At 46.0% G+C, this 23533-nt stretch overlaps 1 protein-coding gene across 4 annotated transcripts in view; it reads right to left on the bottom strand.

Moving 5' to 3' along the window:
- The window catches only part of ROCK2 (Rho associated coiled-coil containing protein kinase 2), a 318978-nt gene that overhangs the window by 114942 nt on the left and 180503 nt on the right, over positions 1-23533 (bottom strand). For all 4 annotated transcript variants that reach the window (XM_082251873.1, XM_082251874.1, XM_082251875.1 and 1 more), the window contains exon 6: positions 16691-16835. In XM_082251873.1, the coding sequence (XP_082107999.1) occupies positions 16691-16835 (145 nt within the window). The remainder of the gene's footprint in view (positions 1-16690; positions 16836-23533) is intronic.

The raw sequence follows: 23533 nt of genomic DNA, 5'->3' as shown, positions 1-23533 counted from the left end.
GTAGCAGCACAGTGGCTGGAGGTAAAGTGGTTAAACACATACACATATCAAATTACACCTCTGAGGCTAATTTAATGCAGATAAGGCACCAAGTTTAATTACCACCTTAAGCCACAGAATCTGTGTAATCAATGTGTGTCCAGTTTTAAAGGGATGAGGTGGCAACCCTAGTTCTCGAGCTATTCTGTCAACTCCATGTGCTCTCCTCCAATGATCAGACTTGTCCTGACACGCTGTCAGAAACCATAAACCAGACAGAGACAGAGAGTGCAGTTAAAAATCACACCTTTCATGAAATGACAAAAAAAAAAAAAAAACAGTACAGGAAGGTGGTTAAGAAAAAAAAAAAACAGAAGCCAGGGTTTGGATGCAAGAGTGGGTAATCGGACAAGCCAGGGTCAGGAAACCCGAAGTCAGCATAGTCAGGAGCAAAAATTAGGAACAGGAATCGGAAGGGAAATCACCCAGGCCAAGTCATACACAGGAGCATGGGAAGGAATGCACTTAGAGATCACATACCATGCAAGGGCAAGGAGGAAATGAACAAAGCTGCTTTAATAGCAAAAAGGAGCTGGCTGTAGGCTGGACTAATGAGGCCGGTTAACGGTAACCAGGTTAGTCACAGTGGTAACGAGTGGCTGGTAATTAAAGCGGACCTGGAGTCATTTTTTTATCTTTCCATCTTTTAAATCCTCTGCCCTTGTTGTTTTAACTTACTAAAAACAAACAAAGGATACTAAAACATTTATTTTTCGGCCAGTAAATACCTTATACAGCCCACCTCCTCTTTCTTGTCTGATAATTAGCCTAAGCTAATGACATCATGCACAGCTCTCTCTCTCTCTCTCTCTCACACTCTTAAGAGAGTTTGCCAGCAAGGGAGAAGGGGTGAGGAGGCTGCAGAGAGACTCATGAGTATTCATCAAGAGAGAAGAAATGTGCAGGCAAGCAGTGTGAGTACGCCTGTATATATGTGTGTGTCTGCATATATGTGTGTGTATATTTGTGTGTGTGTGTCTGTGTAAATCCAGGAAGTGAACAGGCAACAGCTTCAGCTGCCCACAGTTAAAATGTCTGCAGCCAGACTTAAGGCTCATACACACTTGACGAAAATCGGACGAAATATCCTCCGATTTTTCTCTCTCATGCTCAGCAGTCATAATCGTTTTCAGTTGACAGTGCATAATGTTAAAGAAATTTCTCTTCAGATTTTTTTTTTTTTTTGGGACATTTGTTCCTAGACTTCCGGGTCGTCAGCAACTTCAGATCATGCGCGGTCTATTGTATCCGATTTTTTGCAGACCTACTGCATACACATTAAACGAAAATTGGTCATCTGGGGACGGAAGAGAAAAATTTTGGTGTTTGTCCCTCCGTTTTTTTTTTTTGTTGAAAATGTCGGCATCGGCTGCTGAAAGTTGTGTACACACTAGCCAAAAATCGTACGATTTTACCTCAGGCGGGAATTTTCGGCAGATTTTCTACTAGTGTGTACCCCACTTTAGTGGAGGGAGATTTCTGCAGCTTCTTTCGCAAGTACAGAACCACAGTATATATAAAATTTTCTGAAAAGTGGTTGGAAGGAAGCTTCAGAATGACAAAGATGTTTTTATTACAAATTAGGTTGTCAGACTGCAGTTCCTCTTTAACCAACAGCTGAATCGCTTGTGCGCACTGAAAGAAAAATGAGCTGCTCGTTAGATAGCAGGTGCCCAGCCCTGACACATGCCCCTGCTGCACAGCCATTCACTGGGCAGCTCAGCACTTATGCAGATGAGAATGGAGGGAATGTGATCACTTACAAAAAAAAATATATATATATATTTATAAGTATTTTTATATCTATAAAAATAGAATTTTTGTAAGAACTTACCGTAAAATTATTTTCTCAGTCCTCTGAATATTAGTCTTCACTAATGGGTAATGGCGCACTCTGCAGGAGCAGGCTAGGCAGATAATTGATTATCAGATTAATACAAAAAACTGTTATACCTCAGCACGCCACTAGGGGGCCATCCCTCAGCCATTATCAGAACCCAATCTGATATTACCTCCGTTTGTAGCAAGCAGTACGGGAAGGCAACAACCCCCAGATCCAAAAACCAGAGGGGTGGGGGCGGCGACTGTCAGAGGACTCAGAGAAAATAATTTTACGGTAAGTTCTTACAAAAGTTCTATTTTCTATTACGTCCTCGACAGTCGCCGCCTGATGGTATTAACCTTCACTAATGGGGTGTCCCAAAGCAGTGCAGGTATGAGCGGTGGGAAAGCAACACAACCAATTTAGAAGGTAACGCAAATAGCCGGGCTAGTAACAACCTGAACCCACAGGAAAAAACTTGAACAAAGCCAGAAAAGAACACCCCATAAGGAGGGACAGCAAAAATAATGTTCCCTTGAACAACTGCCGCACTCAAACCTGTGCGGCCAAAGGAAGCATCCGAAGATGCCAAAACAGCATGTTTGGAAAAACTTTAGAAAATGTGCACGGACGACCAGGTCGCCACTTTCACACCTGAGCTACAGACGCCTGATGGCGAAAAGCCCAAAAGGCACTAACGGCTCGAGTAGAATGGGCTTTTACAGGGAAAGGAGGAACCTGACCCGTGATGGAAAAGGCCTGAACAATCGTCTGTCTGATTCACACAGAAATGGTCGCCGCAGAGGCGGCCAATCCCTTCCGAGGTCCCTCAGTAAGAAGAAATAGAAAATCAGACTGTCGATCGACTCCGTGGCGGATAGGTAGTCCTTGACCGCCCGGACCACATCCAGAGAATGCAAGGCAAACTCCGTAGGATGATAAGATCGTGCACACAACATTGTCTTCATTGAGGTGGAAAGAAAAAAACCACCGTGGAAAGAAAAGACTGAGTCAGTCGCAAAACTACCTTATCTTTATGAAATACCAGATAAGGAGAACGGCAGGACAAGGCCGCCAATGCAGACACTCTGCGAGCTGACGTGATAGCCACCAGAAAGGCAACCTCTCTCTGATGTTCTCGAAGGGAGGTTGTTGTAACACTAACAAAAACCAATCTAGGTCCCAGGGAAGCAAGAGAGCTTTCCTCGGGGGAGCCAAATGCCGCACCTCTTGAATTAAGGTGCGGATCCAAGAAGGCGACGACAGAGGTCATTGGAAAAAAGGATGGCCAAAGCCAACAACTGAACCTTGACCATAGTCCGCACCAGATGCAACCCATGCACTTCGCACCAAGCGATATACGCTCTCCAGGTGCGGTGAGAAAACTTCCTAGAAGTGGCTTTGCGAACCTTTAACAAGGTAAGGATGACCACCTGAGGAAGACCTCTCTCCCTCAGGACCTGGCCTTCAACAGCCATGCCGATAAAGCCAGAGACTGTAAAACAGATTGGAAGATCGGTCCTAGAGACAGAAGATCGTCTCGCACTGGAAGCCGCCAGTGAGGTTCGACGACCATCAGAACGACGTCCGCGTACCAGGACCGGCGAGGCTCGTCAGGGGCCACCAGAATGACTGACATCCGTTCCGAGGCCAACCTGCGGAGGAACCTGGACAACAGTTGAATCGGAGGAAAAAGCATACAGTAGCCGACAGCGGTGCCAAGGCACCACCAACGCGTCCGCGGCGTCTACCAGAGGTACGCAAGTCCTGGCCATGAACCTTACCACCTCTTTGTGGAGACGGGACGCAAACAAATCCACGCCCGGGGTCCCCGACCGGGCGCACAGGAGGTGAACCACCTTCGGACGTAGGGACCATTTCCCTCGGTCCAAAGTCTGGCGACTCAGATAGTCCTCCTGCCAGTGTTCCACACCCGGAATGAGAGCGGCTGAGAACGCAAGTACATGCGGTTCAGCCCAGGACAGAATCTCGGCCACTCCCTTGGCTGCCCGGGCACTCCTCGTGCCCCCTTGGTGATTGAGATAAGCCACAGACGTGGCATTGTCCGTCTGTACCCGCACCGGACACCCCTGAAGCTGAGATGACCACTGGAACAGACCAGGCTTGATCGCTCAGAGCTCCAAGATGTTGATCGGTAGCGAAGTCCCCCCCACGCCGACCACGTCCCCTGGGCGCAAAGCATGCCCAGAACTCCTCCCCAGCCCGACAGGCTGGCATCTGTGGTGACAATCATCCATAATAAAGGTCGGATGGACCGACCCTGTGTCAAGGACTGCGACCAGAGCCACCACAGGAGATCCGACCACACCAGATGACTCAAGGAAATACTCCTTTCCAAGGACTGAGGTGTCCTGACCCACCTGTCCAGGATCTCTGCTGCAGAGACCTGGTGTGAAATTGAGCAAACAGAACTGCTTCGAAGGCCGAGACCACAGGCCCAGAACCCGCACGCAGGTCCGCAAAGAGGAGAAATCGTCGTTCCTGAGAGCTCTGATCTCCTCCCGCCGAGTCCCAAGTTTGTCCTCCCGAAGGAAGACCCGAGATTGAGCAGAGTCCTGGACCATCCCCAGGCACTGGAGATGAGTAGAGAGAGTCAGTGTTGACTTCTGAAAAAAATTACGGTCCACCCAAACTCCTGAAGTGTCCGAACCGTCGTAGCCAGATCTTTCGCCAAGATCACAAATGAGTTTGATCGTAACAAGAGGTCGTCCAGGTAACCGAGGACCGCAATGCCCCGGAAACGCAGTAAAGCTAGAACCGGAGCCAACGCCTTGGTGAAAACCCTGGGAGCCAAAGCGAGACCGGAAGGCAACGCCACAAACTTGTAATGCTCCCCAGCCACCGCGAAGCGGAGACATCTCTGATGACCCTCGGAAAAAGGGATGTGGAGATACGCATCCCACAAGTCGATGGATGCCAGGAAGTCCCCAGGCCTCAACGAGGCCATCACCGACCGGATGGATTCCATCCTGAACTTACCGCACAAGGCGGTTAAGGGACTACAAGTCCAGAATCGGACGCACCGTGCCCTCTTTCCTGGGCACCGTGAACAGGTTGGAGTAAAAAAAAGTAAAACCATTCCCGAAAGGAACGGTTACAATGACTCCTTGGGCAAGCAAGCCATGCACAGCCCCCATGAGATCCCTGGAGCAATCAGAGGGCAGCTTGAGAATGGACGTGAAGAACCTGTCTGCGGGGCGAGATCGAAACTCGATCTTGTACCCTGAATGAATTAGTTCGTGAACCCACCTGTCCTGAATGTCAGGCCACCAGGATTCCTGAAAAGAAAGCAGACGTCCCCCCCACCCCGACAACAGGGAGGGCGTCCCTTCAGGGAGATGTGGACTGGGCCGCCGAACCAGACTGACCAGCTTTTGGCCAACCCGATCACGGCTTCTCACGGCCACCGGGAAGTCGGAAGGGATTACCCTTCTCCTGCGTCCCACAGGCAAGAAAAGCAATCATGTTGAGTCTTGGAGGACCCCCTCCACGTGCGGGGGGGCTTACCCTTGGTGACCTTGGGCAGCCAAGTACTCTTACCTCCAGTGAGCCACTTAATCAACTCATCTAGAGTTACCCCAAAAAAGACGAACCCCCCTCACAGGGGACCTCAGACACCGTCTTTTGAATGTGTGGTCAACCGACCCACGCTAACCAGGTAATGCGGTGGATCGCAATCCCCACCGCCGACAACCGGGCGACTAACGGAACCACGTCCAAGGCCACGTCGCACAAGGAACATTGCAGTGTGGATGAGCTGAACCTGCTGCGAAGCCCCTTGCACCATGACGTGAGCTCCTGAGAGGCCATGACTGAGGCAAAACACAGGTTTCAACAGGGAAAACCGCCACCAGATAAATGTGGCAGGCAAGCGCTTCCACACGCCTATCAGCCGGATCCCTGAATACTAGGGAATCCTCTACTGGCAGCAAGATGGACTTATTCAGCCTAGACACAGTGTGATCCCCTGCTTGGGGACACCGTCCAACGTTAGTCTACCGCCTCCAAAAAACGGAGAGCGGAGGGAAAAAAACGCTTAGGCACCACCAACATGTGCTAAATGCGCCGCCACTGGCCATTCACAAGCTCATGAAAATCATCTGGGCAGGAAAAAAGCCTAACCGGACTTATGGGGTCTGCGGAACCCGAACCAAACGGACCGCTTACTTGACTGAGTGGGCTCATCGATAAGATTGAGATTTTCAGTTATGACAGCAATGAGAGCATCCATCATAGCGCGTTCCCACGCTACCGAGGAGGAAGATTCCCCCCTCTTCTCTCTCAAAGCGGAGGACCGGGACCCCGCAGGGGGACCATCGTCCATGGCAACCAATTCGGGCACAAAGTCAGAGGACTGGGAGGGCGCAGGCCTTTTTTATGAAGGAGCGTGCTGACATCAAAAGATTGCCCTGGGACGCCAAAAGTCGCCAGAGCAGCAGATATGGGCGCCATGGGAGAGGATTCAGGTGTACCCGAAGCCCCCACCAAGTTTGCGGGGGATTTATTATCCTGGGAGTCCATTTTTGCCTTGAAATGAAAAAGGGACGCTGACCCTTTAAATCGGCGGTTCCCGCTCAGATACGGGAGACCTCCCACCTGAAGTGGGAGTGCCATCAGTCATGGAGGGACACTTGCAACACGCGGGCGATCCGGGTTGAGACATCCTCAGCGAAGCGCAACTCCGCATATGGAGGGACACTGTCGTTGTGAGGTCTGGGCGTACCATTAACCTCGTTGGCAGGCTGGGACTCCATAAGGATCTACGATACCCAGTCCGAGGCCCAGCTCTGCAGTTACTTGTAGTCCTCCAGGAAAGGAATCCCTGACTAACTAGTGATAGTAAGAGAAAATAAAAATCTATTGTGTAAAGAAAGAACACATATATTCAGAAAAAAATATAAAGAAAACCGAGACTCTAGGTCTCAGCAGGGAAGACCTAGTCTACTCCTGATGCTAGGCAGCTTCAAACTGAGGTAATATCAGATTGGGTTCTGGTAATGACTGAGGGATGGCTCCCTAGTGGCGTGATGAGGTATAACAGTTTTTTTGTATTAACCCGATAATCAATTATCTGCCTAGCCTGCTCCTGCAGAGTGCGCCATTACCCATTAGTGAAGGCTAATACCATCGGGCGGCGACTGTCAGAGGATTAAAAAGAAATGTTTTGCCTTGCATTTCTATTTTAAACTGAATGGGTTGTTTTATAAGGTGATCGTTTACAATCACATAAACGTGAAACTAAAGGCACATTTTTTTGTTTTTTAAACAACAGGTTATACTTGTCTGCTCTGTGCAGCGCTTTTGCACAGAGCAGTCCCAATTCCTCCTATTCTCGGGTCCCTCCCTCCTGTCTCCAGAGCAAGCAGCTTGTAACAGGGGCACCCAAGCAGGCGCATTCCTGAACCGATGCTTCTCTTGTCCATTCAGACACAGAGCCATGGCTTGCCCCCACCTTCCTCTGGCTCCTGATGAGGTCTAGGGGGGCTGCTGCACACAGAAGGTTTTTTACCTTCATGCAAAGAATGCATGACAGTAAAAAAACTTTAGACTTTACAACCCCTTTAAATTACCAAACTGAGGTTAGGAGCTGATTACCTAACATGCACAACTGCACCAGATTTAAGACTCTCCAGTTTTAGTGAATTAACCCCATTGTGTCCTTTGTTGCAATGATCATAATGGCAGGTCCCTTTAAATGCACATTATATGACTGGTGAAGAGGAATATGCCATCTTGATCCCTCTCTGTCATGCATCCCTAATATGCCCATTGCTTTAGGGCCACTCCACCATACTCTGTTAAAAAAAAAAATCCTTCCCATTACTACATAAAGGATATTTTGCAGACTGCTGTGATCTGTCTATGTGAATACTGGTATTATGAGGCTGCGTACTCATCTGATGAGAAGGTGTGGCATTTGTAACAGAGCAGCATTCATAAGCGAACGAGGCACATGGAGACAAGGATCAAATAACAGATAGGAGTCCAGAAAGGAAATCTCAATATTAGGTGAGATGTAATCTAATACACAAGGAATTATATTGGTAGGATAGGAAACTATAGAAAAACACATGGAATTACAATAAAGCCCAGGAGCATAAATCTTACCTCCCCCTAACCTCTACAATTATGACACATGGGTTTAATTTTGCAGGGCCATCATGTGTTATCTGTGTAAATAATGACCACCATACTACAACCGTGGGGAAACACTTTCTACACCCATTATTTTAATGTGAACTGGCCAGTCAAGAAATACTGCTGCCATTACCGGCATCTTTCGGAAACTAATAGTTGCATGGCTGTTGTGCTGATCCTTTGTATTCACCACTCAACTTAAAAAAAATTGTTAATAAATTCATCCATTGGGTTAATAAACTGTGAATAAAATTGTTACTAAACCCACATCATAAATAAAAAAAAAAAATATCAATAAATGGTGTATTACAAGCTGTTCATTTTCACTCTATCACTATGAGATTCATTTTCTGTATTCTGCAAAAACCTGGTTGATCCCACTGCTCTCTATCTACACCTTCTGTTCATGTCCCTAACTCAGCTAGGGATTTTGCAGCTGTGGTAGCAACTCTACACATGCTCCGTTTTCAGTATGATTTTATGCTGAGCATTTCCTCTATGTCAAATCTGAACAGCCCCCACATGGCTATAGAGTCACACATGTGGGTGTATAAACAGTGGTAAATGACAGCCCACTCCTTCCCTCTTCCCCCATGCCCACTAAACAGCTAAACACAATGGGAGTGGAAAATACCATTACGATTATTGGAGGCTTCGCCTCCCTCTTATTTTAAGACACAGGCTGGAGGGGCGTTTGAAAGCCTGTGACTTGCAGAAATCCACCCACACCACGGTATTTTTACAAAATCGGTAGGACATGATTTCAAATATTTATTTGTATGACAATTGAAACAGTTTTATTGATATGATTTATTTTTACTCTGTATTCTAAAGACTGCTTTTTTTATTATTATTATTCTGACCATGTGACCTGCAGCAGAGGACTAAAAGCTCCTCCTGCCACTGTTTCTCTACAGACAGGCCAGGAGAGACCTGGGTCATGTGACAGCTGTATATTGATTGATTAGTAAAAAAGTATGATGATTTAATTTTATTCAAATAATTACAATACCATTATCCATATACAGAAAGAGAAGGGACGTTGTAAATTAAACAGTGTTTGTTTAGTATCACTTTAAGTCAGCGATGACCGAGCAGGCATGTTTCTCAGGGCAAGTATTTTGAGATGTAAACTGGGGCTGCTATTACCAGAGCTAAGCGTTTATTACCCTTTCCCCAGTTTAACCAGTACCAATGATTTTGGAAGGATCAGTAGATAGCAGATCTCCTGGGGACAACATTGTAATATTGTAGGTTGGCCATAGAGTCCCTTTTTTTTGCTCAACCCACTGGTTGACCTGATTCCTCATCCACACATTCGAGGTGGATGTGGGAATCCTCCCTGCTGTGTCTCTGATTTTGATAGCTGGGAAACTTCCCCGCAGTCAGAATACACTGATCAGCATTGCAGACTATAGCTTGCAGCATTGATCAAGTGGGTAAAATCCAAAAGGGCTTCTTGCTGAACCGGCCAAAATTTCGAACTATGTATGGTTTGCTTTATACAGTTAGGTTTAAAAAACGTACAAGTTGAGTTCAACCAATAACAGAAAACCTACATAAACAAAACTCTATACTCGCAGATTATCCAGAGGAAGGCAAAACAAAAAAAAAAAAACCTTAAATAGTATGGATGAAATGGAAAGTTATGATTACATATGCAGGCCCTGCTTACTGCATTTGGGTGCCTACATACAGTAGTAATGCTATCCCCCTTCTTCTTAAGCCCACCATACATGGATCAAGATTCAGCCAGCAGTGACTGGCTGAATTTCAACTGATCTTCTGATTGACTTCTGTACAGCCACCCTGTCAGATTTTCCCCGCTTGATCAGCACTGCAGAATATATTCGAAGTATTAGAAGTCTCCCTGTTGTGGAGAGACAATAGTTCAGCAGGGAGGATTCTCCCCCCTTACCCATCATTAACATTGAGCATGTAGATAAGGGAATCAAGTCAAGGTTTTTTCGCTCAACCTGCTGGCTGAATGAAAACGTTTTGACAGGTACCTGCTCCCACTTCTGCTCGAGCTGCCTAGCCGCAAGTTCTCCTCTCCCCCTCCCTCCTTGCAATCTTCTGGGACAAGTCAGAAGTCCCAGAAGATTGCCTGACCAATGGGGAGGCGCTGTGCAGCTCACGCATGCGCAGTGCGTACCCAGCTGTGAAGCCCCAAGCGGTCACAGCTGGTTGCCCACACTTGCAATGCTGGCGCTGCGGAGAGGAGAGGGAGAGGAGCAAGGCTTCGGTCGGCCACATCGCTGGACTGTGGGACAGGTGAGTGTGTTTAATAAAAAATTAACCGGCTTATTTTTTTGTAGCTGCTGACTTTTACTAAACACAAAAATGAGTGGAACACCCTGCTTTAAAGGATGAGTTCACTTTAAAAAAAAAATAATAATAAATGCACATTTTTTTTTTTTTTTTGCTGTTAAAAAATGTGCATTTATAATTTTTTCTTGCAGGAGATTGGAAAGCATTGCACCAGTGATCAGCAGATCGCTGATGCCATGCAGGTTTGCTGCACACTGTCAGTATATCGGCTTACCTATACATCCTGTATGGGTAAGCCGATATGCCCGGGCAGGAACACTCAATGAACTACAGGCCAACAGCCGCTAAGGCTCTCAGGACTTGTAGTTCATTCAGACACAAAGCTCTGTATGTGAAGAGTCCGTGTGGGCGGAGCCCCACGTGGCCGTACTGCTTTCAAATCGGTCAGCTAGGATGGGGGAACTTCTCCCCTACTGCTGCTACAGGGAGGGGAGGTTTGAAAACAGCAGGCAGTGGCTGCAGCACTGGGAACGTGTAACAGGTTCCACCCTAAAATCGGTGAACGGTGAACTTCTCCTTTAACACAGCAAGGCTGCGCTGGCCAACTCACTGAAAGCAGTAAACTCTCAGGGTGACTAATCTGTTATCTTAAAATTTGGTAAACGGTATGTTTTGAACAGAGTAAAGCCTAGTACCCATGATGAGAATATCAGATGAATGATCGTCCATTTATTAATTTTTTTGCATGCTCGTCTCCATATCAAAAATGAAGAGGTTACTAAAGTAGCAGAAATTCTTGTATAACAGAATAAAAATTCAGAAGTGATGTAATAACAGTTTTGAGAAGTCTTTTATTAAAAATCTTCCTCCGGTCTTCTCCCTCCAGTCCTCCTCCGACGATGTCTCACGTGATTATGCCAGCTCCGCTCTTTGCAGCTTCTTATATAGCCATGGGGGCGTGGCCTCCGAGTGAAGTCATCCGGAGACACTGCCCTCTTATGTCGTCATCCGACGATGCGTGGCAACATAAGGTGGGATCTCCGGGTGACGTCAACGGGAGACGACATAAGGTGGGATCTCCGGTGACGTCACCAAGAGGCCCCGCCCCCATGGCTATATAAGAAGCTGCAAAGAGCGGAGCCGAAATAATCACGGGAGACATCGTCGAAGGAGGACTGGAGGAAGAAGACCAGAGGGAGAAGACCAGAGGAAGATTTTTAATAAAGGACTTCTCAAAACCATCTCTTGTCATTATTTACATACACTGCCTTTTTTGGGGTGAATGGGTGGGGGTACAATGTACCCCATACTCATTCACATAGAAAGGAGGTCCAGAATCTTGTTACAGGGGCCGTCCAGATTCCAATAAGCCCCCTGCCCGCAAACCCCCACAACCATTGCCCAGGGTTGTCAGGAAGAGGCCCTTGTCCTCATCAACATGGGGACAAGGTGCTTTGGGGTGGGGGGGTGCAGAGCCCCCCCTGCTCCAAAGCACCCCTTCCCCATGTTGAGTGGCCTGGTATGGTCCAGGAGGGGGTGGGGCCGCTCGCTCGTCCCCTCCCCTTTCCTGACCTGCCGGGTTGCATGCTCGGATAAGGGTCTGGTATGGATTTTGAGGGGGACCCCACGCCATTTTTTTCGGGGTGGGGCTCCCCTCAAAATCCATGCCAGAACCAAAGGGCCTGGTTTGGGACCTGGGGGGGGGCCCACACTGTTTTTTTTCCCCATTTTGGTGTAGAGTTCCCCCTCAAGATCCTCAGAACACAATTTGTACTACAAGTCGGATCATCCAGATCCGACTTGTGATGCGACTTCCACTCAAATCAATGGAATAAAAGCCACATCAAAGATTGCTCATAGACAACCATTGATTTTGAATGGAGGCAGAAAAACGCTGCTAAAAGCCAACGTGGCCAAACGTGCAATAATGCCAATGGAAAAAGCTACTGAAAGCATGTTTTTACAGCTGCATTTTCCTGACATTAGAAGTGGCTCTGCAGCTCGTTTTTTCTAACGCCCTGTGTGCATGAGGCCTAAATGAGCCACGCTCCTAGCTCAGAACATTTATCTTGTTGAGGCTCATCATTAATTACAACTATTCATAGATCAGTCCACAATAATCCCTAAAAATCCATAAAAAAAAAAAAACAATAAAAAATTCAACTGAGCAACAGTGACTCTCTTCTCTGATTGGAAGAGGTAGAGACTGGGATGTGATCTATCCCTTCCCTCCAACTCGTCCAGTATGAGAATGTTTTGTATTCATTCAAATAGATAGGTAAATACATACAGTGACGTAGCGTGGGGGGTGCAGGGGGGGCCGGCCGCACCGGGCGCAATATTTAGGGGGGCGCAATCCCACGCCCGTGTGTCACTCCTGCCTGTTCTCTTAATTTTATTACAGTGTCCCCAGACAGCCATGTTCCGCTGCGCCCTGTTATTGGGCGAATAGGGTCACGTGCAGCAGGGGGGGGGGGCGGGGCTGGCTTGTCTGTGATCAGATGTCAGATGCGCACGGGAGTCCCGCCTCGGCACCTCCAGCATCTTCTCCTTCTCCTCTCCTCGCCTCCGGGTGGCACATCATGTGGCGCGCATGGGAGTCCCGCCTCCGGACTGTGAACTTCCACTACACAATCTTCTCCTCCTCCTCTGCTGGATCTCAGGTACGTCCTTTTACAGTCTAGCAGTGTGTCAGAGGCAGCCGCAGCAGCCAGAAAGATAGACAGAGTGAGTTAGGGTCAGAGTTAAGGTGAGTTAGGACAGAGCAGTTAGGGTCACGCTGTGTAGTGATCAGTATAGGAATACTGTAGGTAGGACAGTGTAGTGTAGTTGTCAGTGTACTGGACAATGTAGTGGATAGTGTAGTATAGTGTATTGGGTAGTGTAGTGGGTAGTATAATGTAGTGGTCAGTGTAGTGTAGTGTAGTGGACAGGGTAGTGTAGTGGGTAGTGTAGTGCAGTGGGTAGTGTAGTGTAGTGGGTAGTGTAGTGTAGAGGACAGTATAGTGTAGTGGGTAGTGTAGTGGACAGGGTAGTGTAGTGTAGTGGACAGTATAGTGTAGTGGGTAGTGTAGTGTAGTGGGTAGTGTAGTGGACAGTATAGCGTAGTGGGTAGTGTAGTGGGTAGTGTAGTGTAGTGTAGTGCAGTGGGTAGTGTAGTGTAGTGGGTAGTGTAGTGTAGTGTAGTGGACAGGGTAGTGCAGTGGGTAGTGTAGTGCAGTGGGTAGTGTAGTGTAGTGGGTAGTGTAGTGTAGAGGACAGTATAGTGTAGTGGGTAGGGTAGTGTAGTGTAGTGGGTAGTGTAGTGGGTAGTGTAGTGTAGTGGACAGTATAGTGTAGTGGGTAGTGTAGTGGGTAGTGTAGTGTAGAGGACAGTATAGTGTAGTGGGTAGTGTAGTGGACAGGGTAGTGTAGTGTAGTGGGTAGTGTAGTGTAGTGGACAGTATAGCGTAGTGTGTAGTGTAGTGTAGTGGGTAGTGTAGTGTAGTGTAGTGCAGTGGGTAGTGTAGTGTAGTGTAGTGTAGTGCAGTGGACAGTGTAGTGCAGTGGGTAGTGTAGTGTAGTGGGTAGTGTAGTGTAGAGGACAGTATAGTGTAGTGGGTAGGGTAGTGTAGTGTAGTGGGTAGTGTAGTGGGTAGTGTAGTGTAGTGGACAGTATAGTGTAGTGGGTAGTGTAGTGTAGTGGGTAGTGTAGTGTAGTGGGTAGTGTAGTGTAGAGGACAGTATAGTGTAGTGGGTAGTGTAGTGGACAGGGTAGTGTAGTGTAGTGGGTAGTGTAGTGTAGTGGACAGTGTAGCGTAGTGGGTAGTGTAGTGTAGTGTAGTGCAGTGGGTAGTGTAGTGTAGTGGGTAGTGTAGTGTAGTGTAGTGGACAGTGTAGTGCAGTGGGTAGTGTAGTGTAGAGGACAGTATAGTGTAGTGGGTAGGGTAGTGTAGTGGGTAGTGTAGTGTAGTGGACAGTATAGTGTAGTGGGTAGTGTAGTGTAGTGTAGTGGGTAGTGTAGTGTAGAGGACAGTATAGTGTAGTGGGTAGTGTAGTGGACAGGGTAGTGTAGTGGGTAGTGTAGTGTAGTGGACAGTATAGTGTAGTGGGTAGTGTAGTGTAGTGGACAGGGTAGTGTAGTGTAGTGGGTAGTGTAGTGTAGTGTAGTGGACAGTGTAGTGTAGTGGGTAGTGTAGTGTAGTGGACAGTATAGTGCAGTGGGTAGTGTAGTGGACAGTGTAGTGTAGTAGACAGTGTAGTGAAGTGTAGTGGGTAGTGTAGTGTAGTGGACAGTGTAGTGTAGTGTAGTGGACAGGGTAGTGTAGTGTAGTGGGTAGTGTAGTGTAGTGGACAGTGTAGTGTAGTGTAGTGTAGTGGACAGTATAGTGCAGTGGGTAGTGTAGTGGACAGTGTAGTGTAGTGGACAGTGTAGTGTAGTGTAGTGGGTAGTGTAGAGAAGTGGACAGTATAGTGTAGTGGGTAGTGTAGTGTAGTGGACAGTATAGTGCAGTGGGTAGTGTAGTGGACAGTGTAGTGTAGTGGACAGTATAGTGTAGTGTAGTGGACAGTATAGTGTAGTGGGTAGTGTAGTGGACAGTATAGTGTAGTGGGTAGTGTAGTGGACAGTGTAGTGTAGAGGGGAAAGGGGAGTGTAGTGGTCAGTTTAGTGTAGTGGACAGTATAGTGTAGTGATCAGTGTAGTGTAGTGGACAGTATAGTGTAGTGGACAGTATAGTGTAGTGGACAGTGTTATGTAGTGGACAATGTTATGTAGTGGTCAGTGTAGTGTAGTGGTCAGTGTAGTGTAGTGGGCAGTGTAGTGTAGTGGACAGTGTAGTGGTCAGTGTAGTGACCACTACACTACACTACACTGACCACTACACTACACTGACCACTACACTGACCATTGCACTACACTGACCATTGCACTACACTGAGCATTGCACTACACTGAGCATTACACTACACTGACCACTGCACTACACTGACCACTGCACTACACTGACCACTGCACTACACTGACCAGCCTGGACAGTGTAGTGTAGTGGACAGGTAGGTCAGTTTAGTGGTCAGTTTAGGTATCAGGTAGGTTCCTGTTGTGGTCAGTTTAGGAATCAGGTAGGTCAGTGCAGTGGTCAGTGTAGTGGACAGTGTAGAGGTCAGTCCAGTTGCCAGTATAGGAATCCGGTAGGTTAGTGAAGTGGACAGGTAGGTCAGTGTAGGAATCAGGTAGGTTAGTGTAGTGGTCAGTGTAGGAATCAGGCTGGTCAGTACTATTGTAGGAAGAGACTCAGGGAGTACTAAAAGTCTGCAGGTTAGGGGGCGCAAATTGCTTGCCTTGCCCCGGGCGCTGACAACCCACGCTACGCCACTGAATACATACAGAGCTAAACATAAAATAAAACAACAATAATCAACCCATACATCAAATGATATACATTGTGTCTAGTCTACGTGATTTGTGCACCAAAAAACCTTTAAATAGTATTCTGTGAGTCCATTAGGCTCCATTCACACCTGGGCGTTTTCAGCTCCAAAAACGCTAAAAAAAAACGTTTCCAAAATGCCCAACAAGTAAAATCCCATTCATTTAAATGGCCTCTGTTCACATCTGAGCATTTTAACGCCTGAAGCAAAACGCCCAACGCTCAAAAAAGTACATGAGCTTCTTTTTGGGCAGATTACAGGCGTTTTCCATTGTTCTCTATTCAATCTAAAAACGCCTGCACAAAAAACGCCTGAAAAAACGCCCATAAAAACGCCTGAAACAAAAACGCCCAGGTGTGAATGGAGCCTAAATCCACTCGTGTATTACTCCAGTGAAAACCTTCAATCCAGAAGACTCACTAAAGATTGTAACAAGTGAATCTCTTTCCCAAACATCACCTCCAAACATGCAATCTCTATATATGTTCACAGCAAAGAACAGGGCCCTCTAATTCCTACTCTATGGTATTGTATTGTAACTGTGCTGACTCCCTCTATGTTGTAAACTGTTGGCGCTATATAAATCCTGTAATTTAATATTAAGGATGATGATGATGATAAAGAGGTCTTAATCACAGGAGGTCTTCCTGATTAAATTCAAAATGAAACCCTAACAGTATAATGCCAAAAATATTAATAATATAAACGTATTCCACAAAATGAAAATCGTGACACATGCAGCGATATTATCTGCAAGTTACAGTTTCATCATTAGTTCCTGTTACGGGGACAAGACGGTTTTGTGCAATATTATTAATATTGTGGGTGGGATTATTACATCACCACATTGTTAAATCATCTGTCTTCTTGTGTGCTCCACCTTTTTAAAAAATCTGTAGTAAAGACACTAAAATAAATACCCTTTTTTTTTACTTCTAGAAGTTACGGTCATGCAACATTTGTCACAACTTTGAGCTTCAAGTCACTTACCAACCAACATCTCAAACAAGAAGACTCCCACAGACCACCAGTCACACTCCCGTCCATAATAGCCGTCTCCTCCCTGAGACTTCAGCACTTCAGGTGATATGTAGTCTGGAGTTCCAACTGCTGTGTCACAGCGCACCATACCTGTCTGCAAGGAAAACGGATGTCATTGTATCAGCAAAAATCCAATTGTCTGCACTATTTGTTCTATGTACAATTAATTACAGCATCGGGTGTTTGATAACGTTTTTCAGAATTTAGGTGGCTTACCGGCACTTTATTAGGTACACTTGTTCAATTGCTTAGTAACACAAATTGCTAATCAGCCAATCACATGGCAGCAACTCAATGTAGTTAGGCATCTAGGCATGGTAAAGACGATTTGCTAAAGTTCAAACAGAGCATAAGAATGGGAAAGAAAGGGGACTTAAAGGAGTTGTAAGGCAGAAGATTTTTTTTATCTTAATGAGTTGATGCATTAAGATAAAAAGCCCTGTGTGTGTAGCAGCCCCCCTAATACTTACCTGAGCCCCATCTCTGTCCAGCAATATCCACAAGACCTTTGGCCGTCTGGGACTATCCCTCCTGATTGGCTGAGACACAGCAGTGGCGCCATTGGCTCCTGCGGCTGTCAAAGTCAGTCAATCAGAAGAGGAGGGAGCGAACTGCAGCTCAGATCGGGTGCCCACATAGTAAGCTGCTTGCTGTGCGGGCACTCAACAGGAGGGAGGGGCCAGGAGCAAGGAGGAGGGCCCCGAGAAGAGGAGGATATGGGCTGGTAATTACAACAGGTTTGTTGTTATTTATTTATTTTTTTTAATGTAGCAATATTTTCAGGCATTGGGCCCGATATAGGTCTGCCATTTTTACCAGTAACACTTCCAACACATTTAAGTTGAAAACCCAAGTGGGAGAACTGAGACAATGACCATTCCGGCATCTTTGGTTTGTTTATTTTGTAATGGGAATGGGAGAAGGGAATGAGTGGGATACTCCTCTGGCTCAACTAGGTTCTACTAGTAGAAAAATGCCTGTTAGCGCTGTCTTGATGCCAGCTGAATACTGGCCAACGCTCCATGGCGCTTGAAGATCTTGTTCTGCTGAACTGTGCTGAAACTTCGACTTTAATACTCACATTAACACAGAAGATCCAGGACTGTATGACATTTGACTCCTGACAATCTGTTTAGCTCAAAAGTCCTGCGAATAGCTCCCTCCAGCCCTTCACTGACTGAGGTAGCTCCTTGTAACTGCTGGTGCTGCTGCAACTCTCAACTCTGTACACTATACACTGACTCTTCAGGGCCCAACCGCTGGCGCCCCCTCTAACACTTCAGGGTCCTCTGACTAGGCACCCCCTCTAACACTTCAGGGTCCTCTCACTAGGCACCCCCTCTGAAACTTCAGGGTCCTCTCACTAGGCACCCCCTCTGACACTTCAGGGTTCTCTCACTAGGCACCCCCTTGACACTAGCTTGCTCCTGGATCCCTGGGACCTTCACCGGAGTGGTCCCCTCTACACTTCAGGCAGACCTCCAGGGGCTATTCACAGTACTCACAAACTTGGAATGCTTTCCTGGAACTGAACCCCTCTATCTCCACTGGTCCTCGGCACACCGGATCCTCTCTGGAGCTCAGCATAGCTCTCTCTCTGGACTCTAAGGACGCCACCCGAGACACCCAATCCTTCTGACAGGAGGAGAGACAGCCGTACCCTCCCTCCTGGGACTCTGCTTCCCGCCAAAGATGCTGCGTCATGCATTCCCCTCAAACTCCTCTCCCCTCCCAGAATCCTCTGCGGCAGAATCTGCCTTCTGGAGTAGATACAGGCCTGAATGGACCACTGATTGGGTTTCCTCCACTGCCCAATGAGAATCCTCTCATGGAGCCAGTGGGGAGACTCCCCTCTCAGCAGCCACACCTGGGAGACATGACAGCCCAGCTAAAAACCATGGCCCTGCTGTTAGGCAGCCAAGATAATAGAAAGCCAACAATAACTGAAATAACCACTCGTTACAACCAATGTATGCAGAATACCATCTCTGAACGCACAACACATCGGACCTTGAAGCAGATTGGCTACAGCAGTAAAAGACTACACCGGGTGCCACTCCTGTCAGCTAAGAACAGGAAACAGGCTGTAATTCGCACAGGCTCACCACGATTGGACAATAGAAGTTTGGAAAAAACGTTGCCTGGTCTGATGTGTCTCAATTTCAGCTTTGACATTAGATGTTAGGGTCAAATTTAGAATAAACACAAAAGCATTTATCTATCCTGCCTTGTATCAACGGTTCAGGCTGGTGGTGTAATGGTGTGGGAGATATTTTCTTGGCACACTTTGGGCCCTTTAGTACCAATTGAGCATCAATTAAACACCACGACCTACCTGAGTATTGTTGCTGACCATGTCCATCCCTGTATGACTACAGTGTACTCATCTTCTGATGGCTCCTTCCAGCAGGATAATGCACCATGTCACAAACCTCCAATCATCTCACCACTGGATTCTTCATAATGACAATGAGGTCACTGTACAGTGGGGGTGATTTACTAAAACTAGAGCACACAGAATCTAGAGCAGCTGTGCATAGTAACCAATCAGCTTCTAAAGTGGGGTACAAATTGTAAGAAAAATAGGGTGAAGGATCATCCAATTCTCCTCCATGTTTCACAGCAAATGGAAACCAATGAAGGAAAATTCGTCCGAAAATTCTCGTACGACAAAGGCTTTTTTTTTTGTTTATTCTTTCTGATCATGCGCAGTCTTTTGTTTCTGATTCTTCTCGTATGAAAATTGTAGGAAAACTGTACACATTGAATGAAAATCATTCGTTCTGTTCCCGTACGAGAACAATTTTGAAGCTCATCTCTTCAGAAATTTTCATTCAGAAAGTCGGAATCGGCTGTAGAAAGTTATGTACACACTATACAAAAATCGTACAAAAGTTCCTCGGACGAAAATGTTTGCATGATTTTCTTATAGTGTGTATGAGCCTGAACTTCAGCTTCTTCATTAGGTTTGACAATAAGCCCCTGTTCACATCGGTGCAATTTGACAGTTCAAATCGCAGCCTATTGCCGGCAATGGGAGCGCCCCAATCGGTGCTGAAGCCGACTTCGTGACGCCGCACCCATTTCTAAAAATAGTTCCTGCACTACTTGGGGTGACTGCATTAGAAATCTGTGCATGAAACCGCACAGATGTCTTTCAAGTAGCTCCTGAAGTCGGACTGAAATGCGGCTTTGAGATTGTGCGAGTTCAGGTGAAGTTGCACCATTTCAAAGCCATGTTCAGGGTGAACGAGGGCTCCAACGTAGAAGCGGATTGGTTACTATGCACAGCTGCACCAGATTCTGTGTGCTCTAGTTTTAGTAAATCTCCCCCCAGTGTGTTGTGAAGAAGGCCTGTACATGTCCCTGAAACTGCAGCATAGAAAGGTCAGATCCTCTTTCCTCTGCTAGACCGGATTGTTCTATGTGGCAGTGCTGTGTAATGCTGAAGACTGGATGGACAGACATACAAACCCTTAGGCATCTGTGTATTTTGCAGTTTCAGCTTTAAAGTGACACACAGGTTTACTTTATGTGGCTCTTTCTAAAAAACTCCTTCTGGACCGGGCCTTTTTCTAACACTTGTTCTTTACAAGTTAAAACTTGTTTTTTTGTTTTTTTGTTTTTTTTTTGCTAGAAAATGAATTAGAACCTCTAAACATTTTATATTTTTTTTTAGCAGAGACCCTAGAGAATAAAATGGTGATCGTTGCAAAATGTATTTATCACACCGTATTTGCGCAGCGGTCTTACAAACGCAATTTTTTTGGAAATACTACACATTTTGGAATAAAAAAAAAAAAAAAATATATAAGTAAACAGTAGAGTTAGCCCAATTTTTTTCTAGAATATGAAAGATAATGTTATGCTGAGTAAATAGATACCCAGCATGTCACGCTTCAAAATTGCGCACGCTCTTGAAATGGCGACAAACTTTAGTACTTAAAAATCCCCATAGACGACGCTTTAAAAATTTATACAGGTTAACAGTTTAGTTATAGAGGAGGTCTAGAGTTCCAATTATTGCTCTTGCTCTAACGATCGTGGCGATACCTCACACGTGTGGTTTGAACACTGTTTACATGTGTTGGCGCGACTTGCGTGCGCGTTCACTTCTGCGCGCGAGCCAACGGGGACGGAGTGCTTTCATTTTTTTTTTTCTATTTATTTTATCTTTTATTTTTACACTGTCCTTCAAAACATTTTTTTTTTTTTAATCACTTTTATTCCTATTACAAGGAATGTAAACATCCCTTGTAATAGAAATAGCCATGACAGGACCTCTTTATTGTGACCTCTGGGGTCAAAAAGACCTCACACCTCAAATATACACTAAAAAAGAAAAAAAAAAAAAAAGTAATTTTTCATTATGAAAAAAATTGGCTCTTTAAGGCCATTGCTAGGAAGCGATGTTTGTCGCTCTGGTCCTCCAAGGCCATAGAGTCAAGTGCGGGCCATCTTGCCCTCACACGACTTCCTGCCTAAAGCCCCGTACACACGTACTGATCGTCGGCCGAACGATCGGCCGTCTTTTGTCCAGGGCTGTCGTGTCTGATGAAAACTGCAAAAGACTGCACACGAATTTTGTCGGCCAACAACAGCGGACTGCAGAAGTGATGTCATGTGATGGTTAACTTTCCGTGTGTTTTTTCTTTTCTGAGCATGCCCAGTCTTGCTAATCTGCTGTCTGTCAGCTGAAATCTGTACTGACTGGCGAACAATCGGCCGTTCTGGTGACGGCCAACAAAAATTTTAAAGTCTGAACGACAGATTCTGTTCGGCCGAAAATGCGCTGTCGGCTGTCGGAAGCATCATACTAACAAGCCTACAATCGGCCGATTTTTCAGCGGCCGAATATTTACGGCCGACGATCGGTACGTGTGTACGGGGCTTAAGAGGACAGATCGTTTTCCCCGCTACCAACGGGTCCGGTAAGCGCCTCTCCCGTCGCCCATAAAGGTGATCCCGCAGTGAATTCAACGCTGGGACCACCCTTATGTTAAAGCGGACCACCCGCCTTTTTAAAAAATACCAGGGTTATGGCAGTTATCTGCTGCCATAACCCCCGGTATTTAACGTCAAAGGGCCGATGTAAATACCCAGTGGGCAGTCAGTAAGTGGTTAAATAGCCACTAACTACAAAAAAGAAGACAGACTAACAACACTACACCGAGTTTTTACCTCCTCCTATAAGTTATTTGGATTTTTTTTCATGTATTAGGTCAATGACCACTAGTAGGTGATAAGTGGGGACCACATCCGCATATTCATTATGTAGCCAGCTGTGACTCACATCTCAGAGCTCCATTTCTGGAAAGTCACAGACTTCTGGTTTATAAACTGAAGTGGAAAAGCGAACCTAAAATAAAAGAGAAATGCAGGCCAGCGAGAGCTCCTTTACACCACCTGGAATACACATGATTTTTTTCATTTGTCCCATTTTCTTAACTGCGCACACATGGCCGTCACTGCTGTGATTCTGAAAAGTGTGCCATAGTTGGTGGTGAAGGGGAAATATGTTGCCTACCCACCACCTATTTTAACACTGTAAATGCCACAACACTGCGCCATTGCTGTGCAGCTGTGGCCCCATTTGCCTAAATGGGTTTGTGCTTGGTGCCTTTTGAGCATAAAGGGGTGGTAAAAGTGCAGCTAAACAATTACATTTTACTAAAAAGAGAAAAACAGGGTGCCCAGTCAGTGTGAGTAAAAACAACGCTTTATTCCAATATCCACTTACATCTGAAAAACGTGCAGACTGCATGTAGAGGTGCTGTGGTATCGTGTATGGTAATCCAAAATGGTAGGGCTGCTGAAGATGTCTGAAGATGACAACTGGGGCTAATCGCATTATCAAACTCCAAGGTTAGCCTGAAGGAGGAGGCTGGGCCTCCGAAAACAAGTTGCGGCCCGTCCCTACCCAGCTAGTGTGCCCTGTCTTGTTGCAGCCAGTAGTGGTGCGTGAAAGCCTGTGACGCTGCCGTTCTCCTGCTTTCCCATTGGGTGGGTCCAAACTTGTGTGAGCGTTGAACTCCCTATTGGGCCATTTTATCTTCGGTTACACGGCGGTGGGAGCCTTGGAGTTTGCTAATGTAATCAGCCCCAGTTGTCATCTTCAGCAGTTGTTTTTACTCGCACTGACCTGGCGCCATGTTTTCTCTTTTTATCTCTGTTCTTGAGGGAATCCCATACCTCAACAAGGAGCTGCCGTCTTGTGAATGTTCTGTCCAGTCACCACCTGTTGCTTTTCCCATTGGCCCTGTTATCCTGTGGTTCTCAGCTATCTATGGACTTTAACCACTTTTGGACCGGAAGATTCCCTCCACCCCCCTGCCCTTAATGACCAGGCCATTTTTTGGTATTTGATCACCTGTGCAATTTTTATTTTTTGCGCTATAAACAAAAAAAGAGCGACAATTCTGAAAAAAAAAAAAAATATATATATATATATATATATATATATATATATATATATATATATATATATATACACACACACACATTTTTTTTTTTTTTATTTCACTTTCTGCCACAAATTTTTGGTAAAAAAAAAATACCAACAAGCGTATTTTGATTGGTTTGCGTCTACAAACTAGGGGAAAGATGTATGCCATTTTTATTTATTCATTTTTTTTTCTAGTAATAGCGGCGATCAGCAATTTTTAGCGTGACTACGACATTGCAGCAGACATTTTGGACCCCTAACTGACATTTTTGACACTTTTGGGGGGACCAGTGACATTACTACAGTAATCAGTGCTAAAAATATGCACAGTTACTGTAATAATGACA

This window comes from Pelophylax lessonae (assembly GCF_965119305.1).
Source record: "Pelophylax lessonae genome assembly, chromosome: 3".
NCBI lineage: Eukaryota > Metazoa > Chordata > Amphibia > Anura > Ranidae > Pelophylax > Pelophylax lessonae.
Note: the sequence above shows the minus strand (reverse complement) of the source record. Positions and strands in the feature narration are given on the sequence as shown.